Genomic DNA, 25,000 nt, shown 5'->3' on the forward strand with positions numbered 1-25,000 from the left:
TTGGTTTTCGCGGATATTGCTTAATTATGTCATTTTCTTCGCTGTTTAACTAGTGAATTCCATGGTTAATTTCACCTGAAAAACTGACTGATCGCATGAATCACGAAGGGACAAGTGTGATATTGGTTTTTCCAGTGTAATCTACTGTCGAATTCACCAGTTAGGCAATTAATTTTTCTTGAATCGCAAGAGTTCTAAAAGAAAGCAAGCAAATCCTCAGCAAGCGAACAGAAAAGGAAAGAAGCCATTTCAGAGTAGACTGTCTAAAGGCAGCGAATAGGAATCAGACTAAAATTAGAAATCACAGACCTACTATAGCTCGTGATGTGACAGATCGTACTTTATTTATTCCACTTTATCTCTGAAAACGAGATCATTTACATTTTGATGTATTTCATTGAAACACGCCAGCTTGGCTTAGAACCAGAATCGGCTCGAAAGGACAAACTTCAAACAAGATCTCCAACAAATTACCTGTACGTTCTCTAAACAAACTTCTGAAAACACAAGCTGGTGATATTTCTCCTCTTACTTTTACGAGAACTCATTGCGATTACATGTTTAGAACATAAGTGCACAATTTTCTTGTCACTGTCGAGGCACATCGAAAAACAGTTAGGCAAGCCAAGTAAAAAAACTTCTTGTTAGCTTGCATTTTAAAGCCAAACAAACCAGCAAAAGATCGATTATTTTTGTCCAAAAAGAGTACAGGTAATTGTTATTTAATTCCAGTTAACAGTAAAAATTCGAGTTTCATTCCTGAACAAAGGAAAAAACGAATAAACCACTTTTTAGAATGCATCCACTTGACATAACTCATCCGTAGAAATAACAAACGGTTTAGTGTCCAAGAAAAGAATTTGTGGAGAAAATTCTTCCACCAACTTTAAGCTATTACTGGTGTACCGTTTTGTTGTTCTCGTTCTCTTTCTCTCCTCTTTCGTTTCTGTTCTGCTGTCACAGGCCGTCCAGGCATCTTGCAACCTTAGTAGATTCAAAATTAAAAATATTAAGACATACCAAAAACTGCAATTCAGAGCAAAAAGCAGCCCTAAAAAAATTTAAAATAAACACTCAGCTTTAAGTTTATATCGCTTCAATGCTTGACTTGAATAACTACGTAGCCACCAATGTGTCCTGACCACAGCTATATTATGTTAAACCTGGACTGAAACCAGCAAAAAATGCAAGAAAACCATACCTGAACACGAAAAGCATCGACTGTCAAGAGCTTTTGTTGACATAGTATGGCTGTGTAGCCGCGTCGAGCGACAGAAAGAGCGCGAAAAATGAAGCCTCGTTCAGGTGTGTGTGTGTGTCTGACTTGAACCTGCAATCCAATCCACAACCACTCCCTGGTCAGAGGTCAACTTCAAATTAACAGCTGACCTCGGTAAGGTCCAACTTGAGCCCACGATATGGTCATGTGATACTGGTCAGCGGATACCTTGTTTTGACAGCTGTCAATTGACCATAATATTGATGTCCAATATCAAAGATGTATGCTGTAAACTAGCTACAGTGTCAAATGGAGTATTGCATCCTCCATGACCTCTAAACTTGAGCCCATGATATGGTTACGTGTACTGGTCACATTGGCATACATGAAGGGGCGGACAGACGTACGGACGTTCATGACGTCATGGCGTATGTGCGTCACGTCCGCTGCACTTTTGACAGTTAGAATTGGCGCGTTCTGATTGGTCGATTCAAATTTTGGCGAGAAATGCAAACATACGTTCAGCTGCAAATTCAAAATTCAAACAATGACAGCACATGCACGTAACACCCCCGTCTGCGGACCCTAAGGAAACAGGTTGGGTGTTTTGCGTAATCATGTTGGAAATTCATCGTTTCATGGAGGAGGATTCAATGGATGTTGAAGAGCTATAGACATGGCTGTGGAGAGACGGAAATTTTTCTTGAACAAGATGTTCCAACCGCGTCCCATCCCAACGCAAGATGAAGAAAAACAAAATGATGATGATGATGATACGTGAACGATTTTTACGTGTACAAACTAAAGGCTGTGATACTGTATTGAATGCATGGGTCCTTAGGCCTCCCTTTTTTGCGAATACAGAACGCGCCCAGAGACTGAGACTTGCTTGACTTTTGCAATTTTGCTTACAATAACCTATGGACACGAATTTGGATAAAACAGGACGAGGGTCCGCACCAGGCTGCCTCCCACGTTCCCAATTGTCAATAGCTCTTTTATTGTTAATTAAATCATTTCCTTCGTAACAATAATCCTATTTTTGTCTTGTTTTAAACTATTTAAGATGGCGTTGTTTCCATTTTTTTACTGTGAGGGGTCTGGGTCCCTGTGACGTCATCTTTTCAACCAATCCCTGAGTGTGATGTCATCCCCTCTCAACCAATCCTGTGCGCGACGTCTCTATAATTATATTCCAAAACCCTCTTCTCTTCACCCTCCTTTTACAACATGGTTACCTGCTGAAAGATCTCCGAAATTTTTTTCATGTAACCTAATGATGAGAAACGTTCATTTCTACAGTGAGGTGTCAAGAACTCTTTTTAAAAAGAGAAAAAAAGGCAGAAGACTGTCTCGAAAGGATTCCTAGCACAAACTTGGTGGATGAAGACGAAGTTACCTCTTGCTGCTCGGAGTTTCAAAGCATGGTTCGAGTTCAAAAGCAACAGCTACATGTACATGAACGCCATCTCCAAAGAAAGAAATGTCGTCTTCCAATGCGCAAGGATACAATCGAAGCGTTCTGAAAAATCTATGAAAATCAAGCTTGGGAGCGTTACTGAAAGCTTTATTAGAGTTGTTCACTTTTTTTACCTTCGTTTTTCAACACTTCAATTTCATGATTTCCCGTTTGTATATAGTTTTGACTGAGTAGGGACACTAAGGTTGACTTAGTTGACTTAAAGGAGACTCTACTCAGATGTGACTGGAGGGACGTTATACAAATAGTACCATTGATTTTCTTGTACATTAAAACCTGTTGGATTTCATTTTTCCTCTGGTGTTTTTTCTGACAGTAAGGGGCCTGTAATACTCCCAACTTTGAATTTCCAACATGATAACGCAAAACACCCCAACCTGTTTCCTGAGGGTTCGCACAAGGGAGTTGTCACGTGTCTGTGACGTCATTATTTGAATTTTGAATTTCCTGACGGTTATCTTTTTATCCAGCATGATTACGCAAAGCACCCCAAAACACCTTACGTATGTTTGCATTTCCCGCCCAAATTTGAATTTCCTGCCAACATTTGAATCGACCAATCAGAACGTCCAAATTCCAACCGTCAAAAGTGCAGCGAACGAGGTCCTACCACTACTCAAGCAAGACCGTTACAGGAGTCCATCATGCCTGAAATCCTTGAGGACAGATATGGCACACCATGTATGATCGTCGGATCCCTGGTTGAAAAGGTCATCAAGGGACCACCGGTACCCAACAACGACAAGGTGGCTCTGAGAATTCACTGGTCAGGCTACAATGGCTCTTGCAACCCAAAAGTCAATGAAAAGCCTGACTCAAATAAATCAAGGGAATATTGTATGGCTGATCACCTGCTGAAACCAATCCATGGCAAGTTTGCTGCTTTTGCTTTCGATCTTGAGGCAAAAGGTTTAAGATTTTCGACCCTAATCAACTTTGTGGACGTCCTCACTAGGCATGCAAACATTGCTAACCACCATGTGTACTCCAAGTTGAAGCAATATGGACACGGCAACTCCTTCAAGGACAAGAAACCATAGACCAACGGCAAACTGGACAAGCCAAAGCTCACAACCATGACAATTACCAAGAACCAAAAGTCAAGAACACCGTCATCCAACCAGCTGCTCAAGAATAAAGCATGTGCAAGTGACTACTGTTGCTGCTGTGGTCAAGCTTACCCATTGTACTGATGCAGGACGTTCAAATCAAAGTCCCCAAAAGAAAGAAACACCCTAGTCTCCTCTAGAAAGCTATGCCATAACTGTCTCAACGATAATGAACACTCATTATCATGGAGTCATGCCCCAGTTTCTTCAGACGCAGAATCACGGGATGTGAAGCATTTCATCAAACCCACCTCCATCCAACCACTCATACCAATGCACAAGATACTGCGGTTGTAGAAGGCAATGCAATAAGTCCGACCACTTGTTGCTTTTCCACCCAGAACACAGACTCTAGAACAGTCCTCCTGCAGGTACTTCTCTAGACGCACAAGTCATCACAACTTATGCAATGCTGGACTCTGAGTCTAAAGTCACTCTGGTGGATCCATCCCTTGTTCATTCCTTGGGACTTACAGGCCGAGCAGAACGCTTAACCTTTTCGACCATAGCGACCACAACGACTCCCAAACGGAGAATGAGTTGATCTCATAGTGGAATATCTTGTTGACGAGAACCTCAGAAACTGCAACTGCAGGAAGTGTGGTCTCGAAAGGAGCTGGCAATCCCTCTGGACCAAAAGTGCATTACTACCAAGGAGAAGTGGCCACACCTACATGGTGTTCCCTTCCCAGATGTTGAGTGGAAAATGGTCTCTCTGATTATTGAAACCGACATCCCTGAAGCTTTCATTATTTTTCATTCGTTATGGCAGCCCAGATGAACCTGTTGCAATCCATTCTTGTCTCGGTTTTGCTGTCCTTGGCCAAGCAGGCGATGGACTGAAGTGCCAGTGCTATGATTTACATAACATTCAAACAGCACCTAAACCGTCAAGTTGAGCTGTCCTGGAAATCTGAGTCACTGTGTGACGCAAAACCCTACTGGTCCATGTCAGTCGAGGATAGGAGAGCTGAAGAAATCATTAACCACACCATGTCAAAAAAACAACCATTACAGCATGGCGCTCCTTTGGGAAAGTGAACATCGCAACCTCCCTTTTAATTGGCAGATGGCTGACATAAGACTAAGTCATCTAATGCGCCACCTGGAGAGGGATACGGAACTGCAAGCAAAATACCGCTCAGTAATTGACAGGTATATTGCTGAAGGTCATGCTCGCAAACTTTCCAGGGCAGAGGATAACCAACATAGCAGTAAAACATGGTACCTATCACACCATCCGGCCATCAATCCAAATAACCCAGGAAAGTTGCGAGTCATGTTTGATGCAGCTGCAAGATTTCAAGGAACAGTGCTGAACAATCAGCTTCTTCAATGTCCAGATTATATCAACAACCTATCTGGTGTCCCCATGCGCTTCAAGGAGGAAGAAGTCGTCCTTATTGCTGATATAGAGTGTTCCACCAAATGTTCCACCAAGTGCAGGTTGGGCCAAGCGACTGTGATGCCCTACGATTTCTATGGTGACCTGACAACCTTGTTAACGACTCAGAGGAATTTCAAATGCAGCTACATAAATTTGGTGCGACATTCTCCCTTCGTTGTGTAAACAAGGCACTCAGAAAAACTGCAGATGATAATGATTGCAATGGCAAAGATGTCCAAGAAACTGTTTGCTGCAATTTCTATGTTGATGACCTGTTGAAGTCTATCAGTAATGTCAGTCAGGCAGTAACAATGGCAACCACATTAATTGACAGGCTGAAAGAAGGTGGATTCCGGCTAACAAAGTTTCTCAGCAATTGAAGGGAGTGTAATGGTTTCGCTCAAGTTAGAAATGAAACCTCGCTGCCGGGTTGTTACATGCGCAGTCGAAGACACCAAAGCTGATATAAGTTTACGATTCTTTCTTGAATTGTTCCTTCGTATTCCTATTCTTGTGGCCTCAGGGCTCTTATCGAAGTGGTCAACTGAAATAATTACATTAAGAAATCACCTAAATATTCGTTTTTTCATAGCTAAAATGATCACAGAACTAAAAGCACATGATATTCAAAGGAACTTGAAGACAGTCAAAATCTACCGAAACTTGTAACGTATCAATCACAAAATCTTGTAACCTTATAACCTTAAACAAAGTAAATTGATGCTTACCAACGTTCATGGGTCTTGATTTCCTAGAAAGTTTTGCTCTAACTTGTCTTCTAGTTTCCAATGTGTCTTGATCTCAAGGGTTCTTAAGAGGGCATGTTCACAAAAATCGAACAAAAGGTGGCCACAGCTCAAAAATGGATTTTGCTCAAATTTTGTCAAGATGTAGCCTATTATGTCTCCAAATGCACTGTATAGTTTTTTAAGTCATTTGTATTTTATTTTGGAGAAAATGCAAATTTAAGAAAACGTGTCGAAATCGCCATTTCTTCCGCAAAAATTAACGCTTACTTTGCCATCAAATTTTGCTACAAAAACCAATTCGTATCAGCTCAATACCTCCTAAAAGCTCTTCTGTGACATCTCTACATGAGGTTTACGTGATTTTTTCGAAATTTGAATCACCGCTTGCATCCGAAATAATTTCAACTTTAAGACACCTGGTTTTACTTGACTGAAGGTACCCCCGAAACCGCATTGTTTTTCAACATGCGATAAAGCTTTAAATCTGACAATATTTGCACCGTTAACTCTCTAAGTGATAAGCTTTCAAGTCATATAAAAATTTCTTTGGGGATATGTATACGCACTGCGTGACAGTTAATCAAGTTCATGTGATTTTGACCTTTTGACATCAAACGTCCTAATTTGCATAATCATCGAAGATGAAAAACAAGTGACTTAGAATTCTTGTTTTAAATTTTTTACAGCAAGAATCGAAATCTTGAAAATAATTCCTACATGTTTATGACTTATTTGTTGTTTAGAACTTCCAATTTTACCACAAATCATATAAATAGAGTCAGCCAACAGTTGGTGTACATCCGATTAATATTCAATACGTTCATGTCCCATGGTCAGTTCACTTTAACAGTGATGACATTCTCTTATAATGGCCAAATTGGCTCATTAACCTTTCCCTGGTAACCTCATAATATCACAAACTGAATATCTGTACCATAGGGAACTTTCCCGTGCAGCTGGGAACAGTATTCCTTCAACAACACACGAGCTCATGTGACACACTCACGAGACATTTAGTGATTTTCCAGTAAGAAGCCGTGCCGGGGTTGGGGGTTTCCGTGTCGCTTGTCTGAATTTTAAGAGGTCTCGTGTCTGCGTTTTGTCAATGTTTCACGTTGCTGTGAGCGTTGCGGTCGGAAATTTAAAGAAAGGATGTCGTTTGTCGCGATTTCATATTAAATGCCATCGCTACTTCTTAGGCTATGTCACTTGTTGGAATTCCCCCTGGCAGACCTCCGGTAAGGTTTTGTTGATGTGCGGAACATAACAGTAGACCAGTAGTGCTGTAAGAATAAATTAGTCTTACGTTTGACTTAATATATCGAGTTTAAGGATAGTCATACCCATCCTTCCCACGAATAGCTTTCAGAGGAAATAAGCATAGGGGTCGTACCCAGACCTGAACTGCATGCTTGCTTACTCTCAATTTCTATATTGACCCATCAATTTTCAAGGTTTTATTCATCACCATTTATTTAAAATGCTACACTAACGCAGCCTTCTCTTTGAGAGTGGGAAAGGGGTTTTCCGTGATTCATGATCGGACTACTTTACAGCCGTAATGACGACCAGTGACAGTTGTAAAATTCAGCGTGATGCGTGATAGATAAGTGGGTTCTTACCATTTAGCCAAATAATCCGGATGGAATGATTGTTTGCATAAAGGTAATTAAGCGATTTTCTGAATTTAATGACCAACCGGATGAGAATGGGGCTTACCATTTACCACACAGCATTCCACCCTGCATATTTTAAACGGAACGATTCTCGCAAATGGTAAGATAATGTCTCGAATTCCATTCCAAACGAAAAAAGAGGACTACCTCTGGAGGTTGTTCACAATTTCCGAAAACATTTTCCGGAAAATTGCCTTTCCATTTAATCTCAAACCGAAATTTGGCTAAATGATAAGCACCCAGTGGTTTCAAGAAAAACATAAAAAACTAGCTCTTTCTTTCTTATTTCCAAAAGTAAATACTCAGTTAGTTGAAAACACTTAACTTTGAAAGGAGCTCTTTTTTCCACAGTCGCTCCGACACAAGTAACCAACTGAAAAAGTAGCATGCGTGACAGGCGTGCGAAGGAGATGAGAAACTGGAGACTGAAGCAGGCGTGTACAAGTAGGGATGGAGAACTGGCGGGGAAGGAGGAGGTCGCGCGACCTCTCGCCTGCCTCTGCCGTCATCATCGCCCGACTCTAGTAATAAGCTGGACAAGAGCAGGAGCCCGGAGGTACAAGGTTTCGAGTTCCGCAGGCCATTTCAAAAGATGCAAGGCGTTAGCAGCCCAGTGGTGGAAAAGGATTGTGTGACCGAAAAGTGTCTACAATCAAAAATCATATCAAAGCATACCCGACTACTCTGAGGATTGACATTGAAACTGCCAGCCATATCAGACATACAAAGACAGCCATAGAATCTGACGCTGGTACCCAGGGTCTTGAGAGTGATGGTGTGTGATCGGCATACATTGCCCAACTGAGAATCTTTGACACATGCGCGTAGGCTTTAATGTTCAGTAGGGGTTAAAATCGGATAATGTTAGTTTCATCAACAGCATTTTATACAGTAGTGATGGCATAGGAGTGTGGCAAGAAATGAATACAATATCTGCGATGGCAAGTTTTTTAAAGTTTATATTCAATCTGATGATTTTCACAAACTGAAAAGCAACTTACCTGTTGCTGTTTGTTGTTAAGGTATGGAAATTGAAGGCTTAATGATTAAATGAACCGCATTTGCTTAAAAGTTGGAATCCGGAATCCGGAACACAGTGAAACTCGAGCGAAGGCCGAAATTACTACGGAACCGAAAAGACTCAACGTCGGAAAGATGTTAATAAAGCATCTCGTTGGTATGTATGTAGTTTTTTTAAACTAATTATAAGGTGAACGAAGCACGTTTCACAGCATTATTTTTGTCTTTCGAAACTGATCGAATGCATTTAACATTTTAGGAGACATTAGACTCTGAGGGAAACCTGTTGTACTTGCAGCTGAACATGGTTACAGTGTGAACTCTTTTATCAAGAAAGTTGTGACACATAATATTGCCTCCATCATAGAGATATCAAGAGCAGACCCAGCCTACATGTGTTAAGCGAAATCAGTTTCCACTGATTCCGATGTGTTGACTGTGAGTTCAGCTAGACTCTCTCTCGCTGCACTCGTATATGCCTTTGATTCGTCATTTTTCAAGTTGGAATAGTCACCTTTCGCTACATTCCATTTCGTGTGGTAAAATGCTTTTCCATAAGTATTGCACGTACAATGTTAGGATGCATTGGATTGCCCGTATTCCGGAATAGGAATGCATAGAATAGAAGTTAGAAATCCTTGGCTTTTAGAGAGAGATTCACATGAAATTTTAAACATGTTTTGAACTTCCCAGCTGGTTCAAAATTCTATTTTGAACCATCAATACACCTAATCTTATTACATAATAGACCCTGGATCATTTTACGTGACTTTGGTTTAAGTTCTTATTCCGGATTCCAGATTCCTTGGTTGTCCTCGTTTTAGGAAAACCCGAATGAACCTTCATTGTTGACCCGAAGGATTGCAAATAGCTAGATTGAGGTAAAGTGACCATAATAACTCTTTCTATTAACATTCAGTGTGTATAAATGCATTTTTATTTGATCAAAAAACCAGGATTTTCTGAAAAGAAGCTCAAAACGGGAAACAGGTGTGTACAGGTAACAGAGTTTTTCGGGTAGCTTTCTCAGTTGATGCTTACTTAAGTCAGAGAAACTTTGTTAAAAAGAGCTCCTTTCAACGTTAACAGTTTTCAGCTAACTAAGAATTTGACTTCCATTTTGGAAATGAAAAAGAAAGAGCGAGCTTCGAGTTACTGTCACGCATCACGCTGAATTTTACAACTGTCACGGGTCGTGATTACAGCTGTAAAGTAGTCTGATCATGAATCACGGAAAACCCCTTTGCCACTCTCAAAGTAGAAAAGGCTGCGTTAGTGCATAATTTTAAACAAATGGTGATGAATGAATCCTTGAAACTGATGCGTCAGTGTAGTAATTGAGAGCAAGCAAGCACGTAATTCAGGTCTGGGTACGACTCCGATGCTTATTCAGGGCCTCCGAAAGCAATTCGAGCGAAGGGTGGGTATGACTATCCTAAAACTCGATCCAAGTCAAACTCAACACTAATTTATTTTTACAGCACTACTGGTCTGCTGTTATGTTGTTCCTTCAGGCCAAAACTATTGGTTTATGGGCGGTGCGTCTCACACCACTCATCAACCAAACACTAGATGCCACGTGAATTGGTGTATTACACATTCCGGTTGAAAGAATACCGTTCCCAGCTGCACGGGAGGTTACAAGGAAAAGGTTAATGAGCCAATTTAACCATTATAAGAGAATGTCATCACTGTGAAAGTGAACTGACCATGGGACATGAACGTATTGAATGTTAATCGCATGTACACCAACTGTTGGCTGACACTATTTATACGATTTGTGGTAAAATTAGAAGTTCTAAACAACAAATAAGTCATAAACAGGTAGGAATTATTGTCAAGATTTCGATTCTTGCTGTAAAAAAGTTAAAACAAGAATTTTAAGTGACTTGTTTTTCATCTTCGATGATTATGCAAATTAGGACGTTTGATGTCAAAAGGTCAAAGTCACATGAATTTGATTAACTGTCACGCAGCACGTATACATTTCCCCAAAGAAATTTTTATATCACTTGACAGCTTATCACTTAGAGAGTTAACGGTGCAAATATTGTCAGATTGAAAAACGATGCAGTTTCAGGGGTACCTTCAGTCAAGTCAAACCAGGCGTCTTAAAGTTGAAATTATTTTGGATGCAAGCGGTGATTCAAATTTCGAAAAAATCACGTAAACCTTATGTAGAGATATCACAGAAGAGCTTTTAGGAGGTTTTGAGCTGATATGAATTGGTTTTTGTAGCGAAATTTGATGGCAAAGTAAGCGTTAATTTTTGCGGAAGAAATGGCGATTTCGACACGAACTCTTAAATTTGCATTTTCTTCAAAATATAAATACAAATGACTTAAAAAACTATACAGTGCATTTAGAGACATAATAGGCTACATCTTGACAAAATTTGAGCAAAATCGATTTTTGAGCTGTGGCCATGAAAATTCGAAAATGTTTGATTTTTTACTGACATGCACTCTTAAGTACTTAAAGTAGAACTGAAAAGCGAGCTATGATCTATACTTATCTGTAACGCGGTATTCAAAACGGTAGGTAAATCAACCACAAAGTATTTCGCAACAACCGATTCTAACGAAGCAGTAACGTGGCTCCCCTAAATTAATACCTTAATTTACTCAAATCACTAGCTTAATCGTAAACAATAACAAAATCGTCTCATTGTTCATTTTATCTATAACATAGGGATCCATAGTACTACCGGTAATCAAAACTTCTCTGTTGGCTCCTCGACAGGGATTCCCCGGTCTTCACTGATCTTCTGACATCAGCAGGACCAGAATTCGTTCGTTAAATGTTGAACCCGTTGCCACCATTTTCTTGAATACAGGTCTTGAATACATTTTCCTGGTGGAGACAAAACTACCTTCGTTTTCACAGTCAGGAAGTGAAAAGGAGTGAGTGGTTCTGCTGTGTCTGACGATGTGGTACCCTCAGCTGTTAACTACTGCCTGCACTTCGCACATGAAGGTTCGTAGGGCTTTATCGTTCATTTGATGGCCGTTTTTCTCTAGTAGGGCGCAAAGCACACTTCTCACAGTTCTTATTTGGCGCTCCTAAATTCCACCCATGTCACTGGCAGTCGGGACATTGAGTTTGAGCTCGAACCAGTCACAGCTCTCTTTCAGCATTTCTTGCTTTACTTGATTTTGGTCCATTTCGGGAAGCGCTTCCTTCAGCTCTCTTCTTGCTCCAATGAAATTTGAACCATTGTCACTGCGCATCTGACGCACAGGACCACGCCTGCATAAGAAGTGGCGAAGGGTGTTGATGTAGGAATCTGTTTCCAAGGAGTTGGCAACTTCCAGGTGAATAGCTCCAGCTGTCATCTCAATTCATTTTCATGATTTCTATGGTTTCTGGCTCCTATTACTCACCAGCCCAACGTTGTTCGTATAGCGTATGGGTCATTCGACCTTCCAGGAACTATGGATCTTAGTTTTAGGGCAAGAACGCAATTGTTGCCAATCAATAATCCGATGTTCAAGTGCTGTTCATATGGCGGGATCTCTTAATAATAATAGTTCTTATATAGCGCCTATCCAAGACGTGATCTAAATTAAAAAAAATTAAAAATAAATTCATAAACGAAAAAGTTATACAAAAATTTCCTTGAATAAATAAGTTTTAAGTCGTGTTTTGAAAGTGTGGAGATTATCAGAGTTTTTTATTTGTTCTGGGAGATCGTTCCAAAGTTGTGGCGAGGCGACAGCGAAAGCTCTAGATCCATAAGACTTCAAATTATAGCTGGTAGGGTTAAGACGGAGCGATGTAGATGAGCGGAGGGTTCTTGAAGGACGGTAGAGACTTGCCGTAAACTTATCTACGGATGCGGCTTATACATGGACGTTTACGGTATCAGTTCTTGTATGTACGAGGGAGACAAACCATGCAAAGCCTTGAAAGTGAGAATTAGAATCTTAAACTTTATGCGTTCATTAATTGGTAACCAGTGTAGATCTTTCAAGATGGGAGTAATATGGTTGAATTTCGAGGAAAAAGTTATTAAGCGCGCGTCGGCGTTTTGTACATACTGTAGTTTTTTAACAGCATATTTCGGAAGATTGTACAGAAGGGAGTTGCAGTGGTCAAGTTTGGATGAGATAAAGGCATGCACAAGTGTTTTGGCAGTTTCCGTTGATATAAATTTTCTGATACGTGATAGATTACGAAGGTGATAGAATGCAGATTTACATACGGTATTAATATGAGGCAGCATTGACATGGTACTGTCAAAAGTGACACCAATATTCCTGGCAGTTTGAGAAGGCTGGACGGTGTCTTGACCAAAGCAGATTGACGGCAAGCAGTGCTGTAGTCTAAATTTAGAGTGAATAAAGAGGAACTCAGTTTTTTCTTTATTCAATTTTATTTGTTGATACTCATCCATTTGTCCAAATCAGTCAGGCATAACTCGATACGTTCAATAGCCTCAGTCAGTTCTAGGTCATTATTTGTTGAAAAGGAAACCTAAAGTTGCGTATCGTCAGCATAGAGGTGAAATTGCAAGTTATGGTGTCGAAATAAGTCAGCTAATGGTGCAGTATACAATAAATAGAGGATAGGTCCAAGCACAGAGCCTTGGGGTACTCCACAACTGAGGTTACGAGGTTGTGATTTATTCCCATTAATCAGAACAGATTGAGTGCGACCATTAAGGTAAGATTGAAACCAGTTGAGAGCAGTTCCGCTGATTCCAAATTTAGAGTTTAATCTATTAAGCAGGATTTCATGGGCGACGGTGTCGAAGGCAGCAGACAGATCAAGCAGAAGAAGTATAACGCACTGACGATTATCAATAGCACGCATGACATCATTATGGACACGTACAACAGCAGTTTCACAGCTATGAAAAGGCTTGTAGGCCGACTGTAGTGGCTCGTGAAGGTGGTTACTTAGCAAGTACTCATGTAAGCGCACAGCCACGACTTTTTCAATGATTTTTGAGACTACTGTAAGGTTTGAGATCGGTCTGTAATTTTTAAAGATTTCGTGATCTAAAGAAGGTTTCTTGAGTAGAGGTGTAAGGACAGCTGTTTTAAGAGAAGGAGGCAGATAACCAGATTCCAGAGATAAGTTAACGATCTTACAAAGTGTTGGTAGAAACATTTCAAAGTATTCTTTCATCAGTGCGGAAGGAAGTGGGTCTAAGATGCATGATTTTAAGACGATCTTATGAGCAATCTTAGACAATTCATCAGTAGATGTAGGTGAAAAATTAATTAGTTGGCATTTTAGTGAAGGTGAGTCAAAGGTGCAGAAGAGATCAGGAGTCAAGTGAACTTTAATTTGATTTTGGATTTCAATAATTTTAGTTTCGAAGAATTCAGCGAAATTGTTTGCTAATGCTGCAGCTGACGAGCATGTTGGAAGAAATTTCTCTGCCTTTCTGTGTAAAAGACGATCAACATTGCGAAATAGAGCTTTGCTATCAACACCGGCTTCATTGATAAGATCAGAGTAATAATTCATTTTCGAGGTGTAGCTGGATTGTTTCACGACAGTGCACTGATAACCACTAATATAGGCTTGATGATCAGTTTCAGTATGAGAATGGCGCCAACTGCGTTCAAGACGACGACAAATTCTCTTCTGTTCTCTGATGTAGTTATTATACCAAGGAGCCTTGGGCCGGATTGTGATTATCTTCGTACGCAAGGGTGCATGTTTATCCAAGATAGTAGATAGGTCACTACTATACTGGTCACACAATTCAGTTAGGTCTGATGAAGGTGAGTTAAACAAAGTAGACGAGGTTATATCTTGTACAAAACTTTGCAAGTTTATATTGTGTAGGCTACGTGTAGTAGAGACCATTTTAGGGTTTTGAGGTTTGCTGATGGGCAGGTTGCAATGTACAGCAAAGCGATCTGAGATAACTGGATTGTTAACGAATGGGTTTAGGGCTGTCAGTTCATCAGTTCTAGCGATGATAAGATCTAGGATGTTATTGCTTTTGTGAGTAGGTGAGACGGTGTTTAGGACATGCAGATTAAAGCAATTTAGCAGATCCAAAAATTGGCGAGCTGTGTTGTCGAAAGGATTGTTGATGTGAAAATTAAAGTCACCGGTTACAAGTAGTTTACCAGGCAGTGAAACTAAGCGTTCCAGCATAGTAGAAAATTCGTCGAAAAATAGAGCCGTTGTCGAGCCATTCTGAGTTGAGCCAGGAGGTCGATAAACAACAATAATACGTAGCACACATGAGATAGTATTAAGTAGGGATTCCATAAATTCAAACGATTTGAAGACAGGATTCTTGAGTCGTTCCATTTTTAGATCCTTCTGTTATAGAAAAGCAAAGCCGCCATCATTTCCACTGGATCGAGGAGTGTGAGCAAAACAGTAGCCAGTAGGAGTTACATCCCGTGTAATTTATTTTTTATTTATTTATTTTTTTATTATTATTATGACTCACTCTACTTACAACACTGGTACATCTACTTACACAACTTACAAAAATTACACAATTAACAACTACTAAAATCCATTATATTACCATCAAAACTATTTAACAATTGAATTGCGTACATACTACTTACAATACAATACAATACAATTACAGGTGCTACTTACAATAATACAATTGCAATACTTACTCTACAAAAACAATATGATTACTTTTTAAACTTCCAATACCGATTTATACACTACTTACAAAAAAACATGATTACAGATGCTAATTATATTTATATTCTTACATTAAAAACAATGAGCAACAAAATAAAAAATATATGCATATTAAAAATAAATAAATAACTTAATTAATTATATTGGAGTGAGTACCCATTTCTTTTCAAAGAAGTTGTTTTTGTTGATCTTTTTTTCAGTTTCATATTTAATCTTTAATTTCGATTGCGGTCCTTGAATTTTAGGAAGTGTTTGGGTTCTTCTGCAGTCCCACAAAAATAATTTTCCAATTAATATGAAATAGTTTAATAAATTTGATAAAGGGCATTGTTTTGATAAAACTCCAAATAAAACGTTTTGCGCAGAAAGATGGATTGGCTGATTCGATAGAAGGTACCAGTACGATTCGAAATTAGTCCAGAACGTTTTGGAGTGAGGGCATTCATAGAAAAGATGATATAAATTCTCAGGTTCGTCATTACAAAAAGTACATGCATCAGTAATTCTTAATCCAATTTTGCATAGTTTGCTGTTAGTGTAAAGAACAGAATTAATTACTTTGTATTGGAAAGCCTTAACATATGACTCAAGTACAACCAAATGTGGTAACGAAAAGATTTCTTTAAATTGTTGGGTTGTGAAATTAAAATCACTCTTCAATTTGCGGATAATATTAGGAGGTTGAGCTTTTTTTGAGACCAGAAGCAAATAATAATCTTTTGATTTTTTGTCTTTAAAATCGAAAATTTTATTTCCAATTATAAGTGATGGGGATATGGTTAATCTATCTAGGCTGATTTCTTTTAAATGAGAAGGCACAGAATGACGAAGGCCCGCCCATTGCAGAAAATTGTTTTTGACAATTTTGTTTGAAAAATAGTTATAGGAGTCCATTGGATTTAAGTTAAAAAGAAGATCGTGTATGTAAATAATTCCTGATTTAAAATAATTTTTATAGCACACTGGCTTATTGTCTGTTCGAATCTCTTTATTATTCCAAACAATTATTTTCCAGTCATCTTCTCAAGCGAAAGATTCACGGAACTCCGACCACCATAACAAAAGTTCGTGGTAAAATTGAGAAGATATCATATAATCAGAAACTTCATAATTACAATTTAGAAAAAACCGACCTCCTACGGGCTCTAACAGATGAAGTAAATACATCTTCCATGTTGCGTTTGAATCGTTAAATAGTCGTTTTAACCAGGCCAACCTTAAAGATTTAACCATGCTTTCCAAATCTATCATTTTTAGACCACCTCTCTCATAATCGTTTATTACAGACACGCGAGTCACCTTATCTGTACCTTTCCATAAGAACTTGAATAACAATTGATTCAGTTTATTCACAATTTCCTTTGGTGTAGGGAGTAGCGAACATACGTAGACGAATTTTGGGATCAAAAAAGATTTAATTATTGTCACTTTACCGTAAATAGAGAGGCCCCTAGAGGACCAAATATTAATAAGTTTCTTAATACTATCTAGCCTTTCAATAAAGTTCTGTTCCTTTAATAGTTTCTGATCATATGTGAAATATACCCCCAGAGCTTTAATCGGGATTTTAGGCCACTTAATACCAAAATGTTCTTCTTTACTTTCTTTCAATGATCCTATCCACATACCCCCAGTTTTTGAACAATTAATCTAAAGACCGGAAATGCATCGAAACCGGTCCAGTAGTTCAAATAATACTTTGACTGAGTTAGTATCTGCTAATATCGCTGTGGTGTCGTCTGCATACTGTAAAAGTTTCGTTTCTTGCTCATCTCCGATATAAATTCCTTTGCTGTCCGAATTCTGTCTAATGGCGATAGCCAGTGTTTCCACAGCTATTACGAACAGATATGGAGACAACGGGTCACCCTGCCGAACACCTCGTTCCAGCGTAAAGAAATTTGATGTCCTGCCGTTATTCAAGATACAGCTTTGTATATTTTTGTAGAATACTTTAACCCAATGAAGGAAATCTGAACCAAAATTGAATGCCTCTAAGCATTTAAAAAGAAATTCCCATTCAACACTATCGAATGCCTTTTGAAAATCAATGAATAACATTAAACCGGGAATGTTTTCTTTCACTGTAAAGTCCATAACATCATAAATAGTTCATATAGATAAAAACGAATTGAAAATCAATGAATAACATTAAACCGGGAATGTTTTCTTTCACTGTAAAGTCCATAACATCATAAATAGATCATATAGTTTAGCACAGCATAAACCTTCACTCGGCGATCTGGGTCATTCTTATGATGAATCAATGCCGGAAGGATCAGGGAGGTTGTAATGTCACTACAGTTCACACAATTGTTCGTTGCTCTGATAGTTTCCTGTGTGCTTTCTTCTCTTCTCTCTTCAGCTGGGAAGCGATGGAGGGCAGTTGCATGTGGCTTCTTACACACCTCGCACTGGGTTTTCCGGTTGCATTGTCGAGCTGTGTGACTTTGATTAAGGCAGGAGAAGCATATTCCTCTTGACATGCAAAATTCTAGTCTCTCTTTGAGCAGCCTTTCCAAGAAGTTCTTGCAGGTGGATAGATCGTGTTTTCCTTTATACAGCACGCACAAACTCGCGTCCGGGGGATTCTTGCATGACGACTCACTGCCCGTAGTGTTAAAGAGATGCCATGTCGCTTCTTCCTTTCCTTTCTTTCAGGGTTTCGCCTCATCTTATCCACAGGAGAGTTTCTCTTGTTTTCCAATTCCTTCCTCGTTGAAGTTAAAATATCGTGCAAAAATACGGGATGATTGGCGTCTGGGGATGCTTCTTGCGTAAACTCAACGAAGTTTGTGAAGGAGTATTCGCCACACTTTGCCTCTAGTTTCTTTGCGCTTTCTCTCCACTTCTTGCCGTAGAAGGTGGGCAAGCCAGCTGCAAGTTCTCGTATTGTGGAGTAACTTTCGAGCTCCTTTAATTACTTCACGGATTTCATCGTTTCTTGTGTCATGATCAGAAAATTCCTGAATTCTTGCAGGTCTGCGCTTGTTACACACGGCGTGCAGTTTCTCAGCTTGTCCCTGTATGCTTCATATATTCTGAAAGGGTTTCCGAAGCATTCTTTCAGAGTTTTTCTTGCTCTCTTGTAAGCGTCTTCGGTTCGCAATCGTAACAGTCCGCTGATCGTTTTTTGCGCTGCTCTGCACGTGTATTCGCCTAAATAGTAAAGCTTGTAGTTGGGGCAAACAACTTGGTCTTCGATCAGTGCACTGAAGGCCTTTTCCCATTTTGGGTACTCTAATATGTTTCCGTCAAAAACTGGAGGCTTGAGGACCGGAACCGTCATCCTTCGCAATAATTCGACTTGCGTCTTTTGTATTTCTGCGTTTTCTTCCTGGATACGCCAAATTTGGGAATTGAAGTGATGTTCTGATTTGGAGCTCCTCGCTGATTGGATGATATTGCGATGAACAAGGGGCATGTTGACATCAAGTCGCGAGGGGATCTGAAGCGACGTTTCCGCGCTTGTATTTGGGATGTTTTCGTTTGCATGTGGCGATTGCTTTAGCGTTCCAACAACAATAGGATCGTTAACTTGATTATCCCTTTCCTTAATTTCGTTGCGGGCAGCCATTTGCTCTTGGGGCCGACCGTCTGTCTCAGAGTCGGAAATTCTTTCTTTTTCGGTTTGTTTAGTTGATTTTTCTGTGGCTTCTCGCAAAACGATCGTGTCGTTTAATTCAGATTCTTGCAGAATTTTCTGAATAGCTTTAGCCGCGAAAAGTTCCCCATGCAATTCTTCTTGCTCATCTGAACGCTCGAGCTCCTTTTCTTGAAATTTTAATTTGTCTCGCCGCCTTTCAATTTCCTGTCGCCTTTTGAGTGTGTCCAATTTCGCCTTAATTTTCACGGTTTCGATTGCTGCTCGCTTTGAGGAGGTCGTTGACGACGATTGAATGGACGACGCCGATCTTCTCTAGCGTAGTGATTGTTGCGAAATGAGCTCAACTCTTTCCATTTCTTGGTCTTTAATTTCGACCTTAATTTCGGCTAAACATTCTAACGCTACATTTTTCACGTCAAGGAACTCGTCATGCTTCTCTTGTTCCCTTCCTGGAAGTCCTAATCTCATCAAAAGATCAGTCACGTTTTCATGTGCGGCTTGGAAGGTGTTCAAGTCAACTTCTAAACCGTCTTTGTAAGCATTTAGTTTTACGAGGTCCACCGGCTCTCTTAATGATTCATAGATAGTGTTCATATGCCATTGGAGGTCCTTCAACGATGTTTGCCGTTTCTTCGTGCCGATTTCCAAGTCGAATTCTAGACCCCTTTCTGTGCGGTTTCTACTCCGATGCTCCCGACATTCTTCGAATTCTTTGTTAATGATGTGGCTGTTTTCTTTGAGGCTTTTATCGCAACCACGTGCTCCTTCTACTTTATCGGTCTCCATTGTCTAATTTCTGCTCATAATCCTTTTCTATTAGAGTTCTTAAAGTTCGTGAAACCCTCGTTGTTCACTGTAATGGTTTCGCTCAAGTTAGAAATGAAAACCTCGCTCCCGGGTTGTTACACGCGCAGTTGAAGACACCAAGCTGACGTAAGTTTACGATTCTTTCTTCAATTGTTCCTTCGTATTCCTATTCTTGTGGCCTCAGGGCTCTTATCGAAGCGGTCAACTGAAATAATTACATTAAGAAATCACCTAAATATTCGTTTTTTCATGGCTAAAATGACCACAGAACTAAAAACACGTGATATTGAAAGGAACTTGAAGACAGTCAAAATCTACCGAAACTTGTAACGTATCAATCACAAAATCTCGTAACCTTATAACCTTAAACAAAGTAAATTGATGCTTACCAACGTTCACGGGTCTTGATTTCTACTTGTCTTCTAGTTTACAAGGGTTCTTAAGTACTTTAAGTAGAACTGAAAAGCGAGCTATGATCTATACTTATCTATAATGCGGTAATCAAAGCGGTAGGTAAATCAACCACAAAGTATTTCACGACATATTCCGATTCTAACGGAGGCGGTAACAGGGAGGAGCTGATGAATCTGTCATCCCATGAAAGAGTTGATCCAACCCTTGACCTCGAGCTAGCTACAATGCCCATCAACCATACCTTGGGCCTACACTGGTATGCAGAGAAGGATGTCTTGTGCTTTAAAACCATAACTATCAACATACCCTCCACCAAGTGGGAGATCCTCACCACGGTCAGCTCGCTGTTTGACCCCCTGGGGTTTCTTGCACCCTACGTGCTCCCTATCAAAGTTCTGATACAAGAGCTCTGGGGGGAAAATATTACATGGGATGACCAAGTCCAAGAACACCATCTGAAAGTTTGGCAGAAATGGAGAAATTCCCTCCAATGGGCTTGAAGTCATTGAGATTCCTTGCTGCCACACAAACTTAAACGCAGTTTAAAAATGCTCCTTTGTGTTTGGGAAGACTCATAATGCTCCCCTCAAGAGACCAACCACCCCAGGCATGGAAATGATGGCTAGCTTCAAGGGAGTCAGGATCAGCAAAGAGGAGTTGGACCTTCGCCTTGATTACATAATACTTTGGACTGACTACCTAACTGTACTCCAATACATCAAGAATGAACAAGGAGGTTTCATTGCTTTGTGACAACTAGGTTGGAGGAAATCCACAGATAGATAGATAGATAGATAGATAGTTTATTTGTAAAAAGCTTGCAGCTTATAAAGCTGAATTGAGTATTTACAATATATAAATAAATATATAAAACTATGATAATAAATAATATTAATTAGTAATAAAAGCCTACTAGATATATTACAATATGATGAAATGGTATATGAAATGAATCATATATGAACTGCGGATATGAAATCAAGTGAAGCTATGATCTTCGCAGTTAGGAACGCAATTTTTGCAATTGCGTAGAGAAGCCTGAAAAATTTCAGGACTTCAACCCCGTTCCTAACTGCGAAGACAATATATAAAGAAATATATAAAACTATGATAATAAATAATATTCATTAGTAATAAAAGCCTAATAGATAAGATAAGAATGCTAACTTTCATTATTGATGGAAGAGGATTGCATTAAAAAATTATTCTTAAAACGTTCTGTTTTACATTTGGGAACAACAAACCGCCTTTTGTGGCGTAGATCATAGCCTATGGCTTACGGAACTGTAGCATGCTATGCAAGCGGTGGGTCGGATCATTTACAATCGATGTGAATGTCTTATTGCATAAGCTAGCGATGTAATCATTAATAGATACAATGTTCGATAGTTCTAAGGCATCCGTGTAGGACAGTCCCGGGTAAATAATAGCTAGGGCCCGTTTCTCTACGCGTTTTAGATCTTTCTTTTAGTACATGGGCAAAGCATGGAAAAACACCGGCGATGCATACGTTAAAACGGACCGTATGTAAGAAGTGTAAAATAGTATTACATGTATCTCATTCCGTGAGACCTTTGCCCTCTTCAGTTGTATTAAAAAATACATATGCTTCGAAGCTTTCTTGATGGCTTGATCAATATGCTCATTCCATGTGAGGTTGTTTGAGATCGTAACACATAATCAACACATTCAAGCTTTGTTGTCTACTACAATGGGCGCGAGGTGTGCTTTGTGTTTTGCAAATGATATCCTCAGCTCTTTACATTTATCACTGTTTAATTTAACCTGGTTCTCAGATGACCACTGCGCTACAGTATTTGCAATTATTTGAGAATTGCTGCCGGCTCCCTTTGCAACGATCTCAAATGTGGTTGTATCGTCCACATACTTCCAGATGTTACCTACATTATTGATTTCTAAGTCGTTTATAAGCACTAAAAACAACCATGGACCTAGTTTAGTTCCCTGGGGGACTCTGGAGGGGACTGCACCCCACTCGGAGTAACACCCCTCTGACAGTTTGATTCTCTGGGAACGATCACTTAAGAAATCAATAATCCAGTTGGTTATTTCTATAGGAAGGTCTAATACAAGCTCTGTACAAGAATCCTATGATCTATAAGATCAAAAGCTTTCTGATAATCGAAGAGTGTGACCCTCACTGTAGCTCCAATGCTGTCACATCCCTGGGTCCAGTGGTGTAACATGTGAATGAGCGCCTGGGTTGTCAAAGACTTCACGACAGCACCGTACTGGCATGGGTCGAGGATTTTAAGGACAGCAGCTTTAACATAGTCAGCTACGACGCACTCTTCTGTCACTAGACAGACAAGGATAGACAAGGAGTAAAAGAAATAATACTAATCCTATTTTGGGCATGGTATATTTCTCTCTATTTTGGGCATGGTATAGGTATATGATTCCTTTCATGTATAATTTCATTAGTTACGATTATGTGAGTAATTGGCTTAAAAGTGAGTGTAGTGTTTTCCAGTTATACCATGCCCAAATAGGATTAGAATTTCGCCTCTTTTTTTGTTATTACGCTTGAATAGCGTAATAAGGAAGTACATGATCAGTTCAAGGAAGTTCAGCGACGATTTGAGCCGTAATAACGTAAAAACGCAATGGGCAGAACCGTTTTTCTCAAGACAGCAAAGATATCAGCCGTAATAACGTAATAACGTAATAACGTAATGGCCGAACGCCTTTTCTCAAGACAGTGAAGATATCAGCCGTAATAACGTAATGGGCCGAACCCTTTTTCTCAAGACAGCGATGATATGAGCCGTAATAACGTAATGGGCCAACGTTTTTTCGCAAGACAGCCATGATATGAGCTGTAATAACGTAATGGGGTAATGGGCTGAACCCTTTTCCTCGAGACAGCGATGATATCAGCCGTAATAACGTAATGGGCCGAACCCTTTTTCTCAAGACAGCAATGATATGAGCCGTAATAACGTAATGGGCCGAACCCTTTTTCTCAAGACAGCGATGATATGAGCCGTAATAACGTAATGGGCCAACGATTTTGTAGGAAAGTTCTAAGACAGTGTGTGTTCGTAGCTGTTTGATGTGCATCTTCCCCGCTCCTAGAATCAATCGATTCTGTGGCACTACCAGCTTTCACGACGTCATGCAAGGCGGTTGATTTCCCGCCAGTGATAAGTTACACACTTATCCATCCGGTTTATTGCCGTCTTTCATCCCTATGACCGTCGGCGGGTATTCGAAAGACGCTTGAACGCCAGCTTTCGGACCTCACACACCACTACCTGGTCCACAAAATACGGATGTCTCAACAACTCATCCTTGTTGAACGAAGAGCACAAGGCCATGTTTCACCGACAGTGCACTGCAGACAATAGGAAGGATACTGTGCCATAGAGCTTTGAGTGTTTGAACTTTGACTGCTCAGCTCATTGTGGTGATAGTAGATTCGTTCTGACGAAGGGCTAACGCTTGAAACGTCAGCTTTTAGAATCTCTGTACGGTGGCCAATTTACATTATCAACTCCGTTGATAAAACCAAATTTTTGTATACTACTTCCCCACCGACGCAGCACCACAGTTTCTTTAAAAACTACCCCCTTTCGTGTAATTCCTCAGATTGTCATTTTACTGTTTGATCTTTCAATTCTGAATTATTTTCTTGTGGCCTTGAAGTTTAAACTCCTCTGCTTGATATTTTGGTGCTTGATCTTTGAATGCTAAATTTATTGTGGCCATAGAAATTAAATAATTGTTATTTGAGTTCTGCTTGTTATTTTCGTGTTTGATCTTGGACTGCTGAATTTTTCTGGCCATAAAAGTTTAATTAATGTTTATTGTTTGATCTTTGAGTTCTGAATTTATTGTGGCCTTACAAGTTTAATTCCTCTGATTGATGTTTTAGTGTTTTGATCTTTGACTGGGGAACTTATGGTGGCCATAGTAGTTTAATTGTTATGTTAGTTCTACTTGTTATTTTAGTGTCTGATCTTTGATTGTTGAATTTATTGTGGTCATCGAAGTTTAATTCCTGATTGCTATTTTAGCATTTGACCTCTGCTGAATTTGTTTTGGCCACAGAAGTCTAATTGTTATTTTAGTTCTGCTTCTTGTTTTTAATGTTTGACCTTTGACAGCTCAATTTATTCCTCTGATTGATATTTTGGTGTTTGATCTTGACTGCTGAATTAATTTTGGCCATAGAGGGCTACTGTCATTGTTATTTTAGTTCTGCTTGTTATTTTCTGTTTGACCTTTGACTGCTGAATTCATTGCGGCCATGGAAGTTTAATTCCTCTGATTGATATTTTAGTGTATGATCTTTGACTGCTGATTTACATGTTATTTTATTGTGGGCATAGAATTGTAATTGTTATTTTGGTTCTGCTTGTTATTCTAATGTTTAATCTTTGACATCTGAATTTATTGTGGCCTTTGAAGTTTAATTCCTCTGATTGATATGTTAGTGTTTGATCTTTGACTTGTGAACCTACTGTGGCCATAGAAGTTTAATTCCTCTGCTTGTTATTTTAGAGTTTGAACTTGCACTGCTGAATTTATTGTGGCTATAGAGCCTTTGAGCCCTAAAACATAGGGACTTCCAAGAACACATGGAATAACTGCAGTTGTGGGACCAACACTGCGCAGGAAGAAACAGAAAATCATAACAAGGTCAGGAATACAACACCTTGCCAGGGTAACCAGGCCTATCAGAAACAATTCCAACAATCAACACAACAATAGCCACATCCTGCATTTGCAGTTTAATGTTTTCGATGTGGTCATATCCACTATCACACCAAGAGTCCCAGAGAACCTGAGTTCCTTGATCAGTACTTCCTTGAATACCCAATCTCAGCAGGACCAGCTCCATTTTGTAACACATTGGATATTATTTTTTCT

At 39.5% G+C, this 25,000-nt stretch overlaps 3 protein-coding genes across 4 annotated transcripts in view; all 3 read right to left on the minus strand.

The window, feature by feature from the left end:
- LOC137992636 (uncharacterized) overlaps positions 1-1,142 on the minus strand; it is a 5,921-nt gene extending 4,779 nt beyond the window's left edge. The window contains exon 1 of the mRNA XM_068838085.1: positions 907-1,142. The gene's annotated coding sequence lies outside the window, so the exon portion shown is untranslated. The remainder of the gene's footprint in view (positions 1-906) is intronic.
- The window catches only part of LOC137992638 (NAD-dependent protein deacylase sirtuin-6-like), a 124,714-nt gene that overhangs the window by 9,980 nt on the left and 89,734 nt on the right, over positions 1-25,000 (minus strand). The gene's annotated exons all lie outside the window — the stretch shown is intronic.
- On the minus strand, positions 12,145-13,036 carry LOC137986898 (uncharacterized). The gene is made up of 2 exons (XM_068833676.1): positions 12,501-13,036; positions 12,145-12,453 (listed from the first exon to the last, which is right to left on the minus strand). The coding sequence occupies exons 1-2, from the start codon at positions 13,034-13,036 to the stop codon at positions 12,243-12,245; spliced, it is 747 nt and encodes a 248-aa protein (XP_068689777.1). The 3' UTR covers positions 12,145-12,242.

Source organism: Montipora foliosa, chromosome 2 (assembly GCF_036669935.1).
Source record: "Montipora foliosa isolate CH-2021 chromosome 2, ASM3666993v2, whole genome shotgun sequence".
Taxonomy (NCBI): domain Eukaryota; kingdom Metazoa; phylum Cnidaria; class Anthozoa; order Scleractinia; family Acroporidae; genus Montipora; species Montipora foliosa.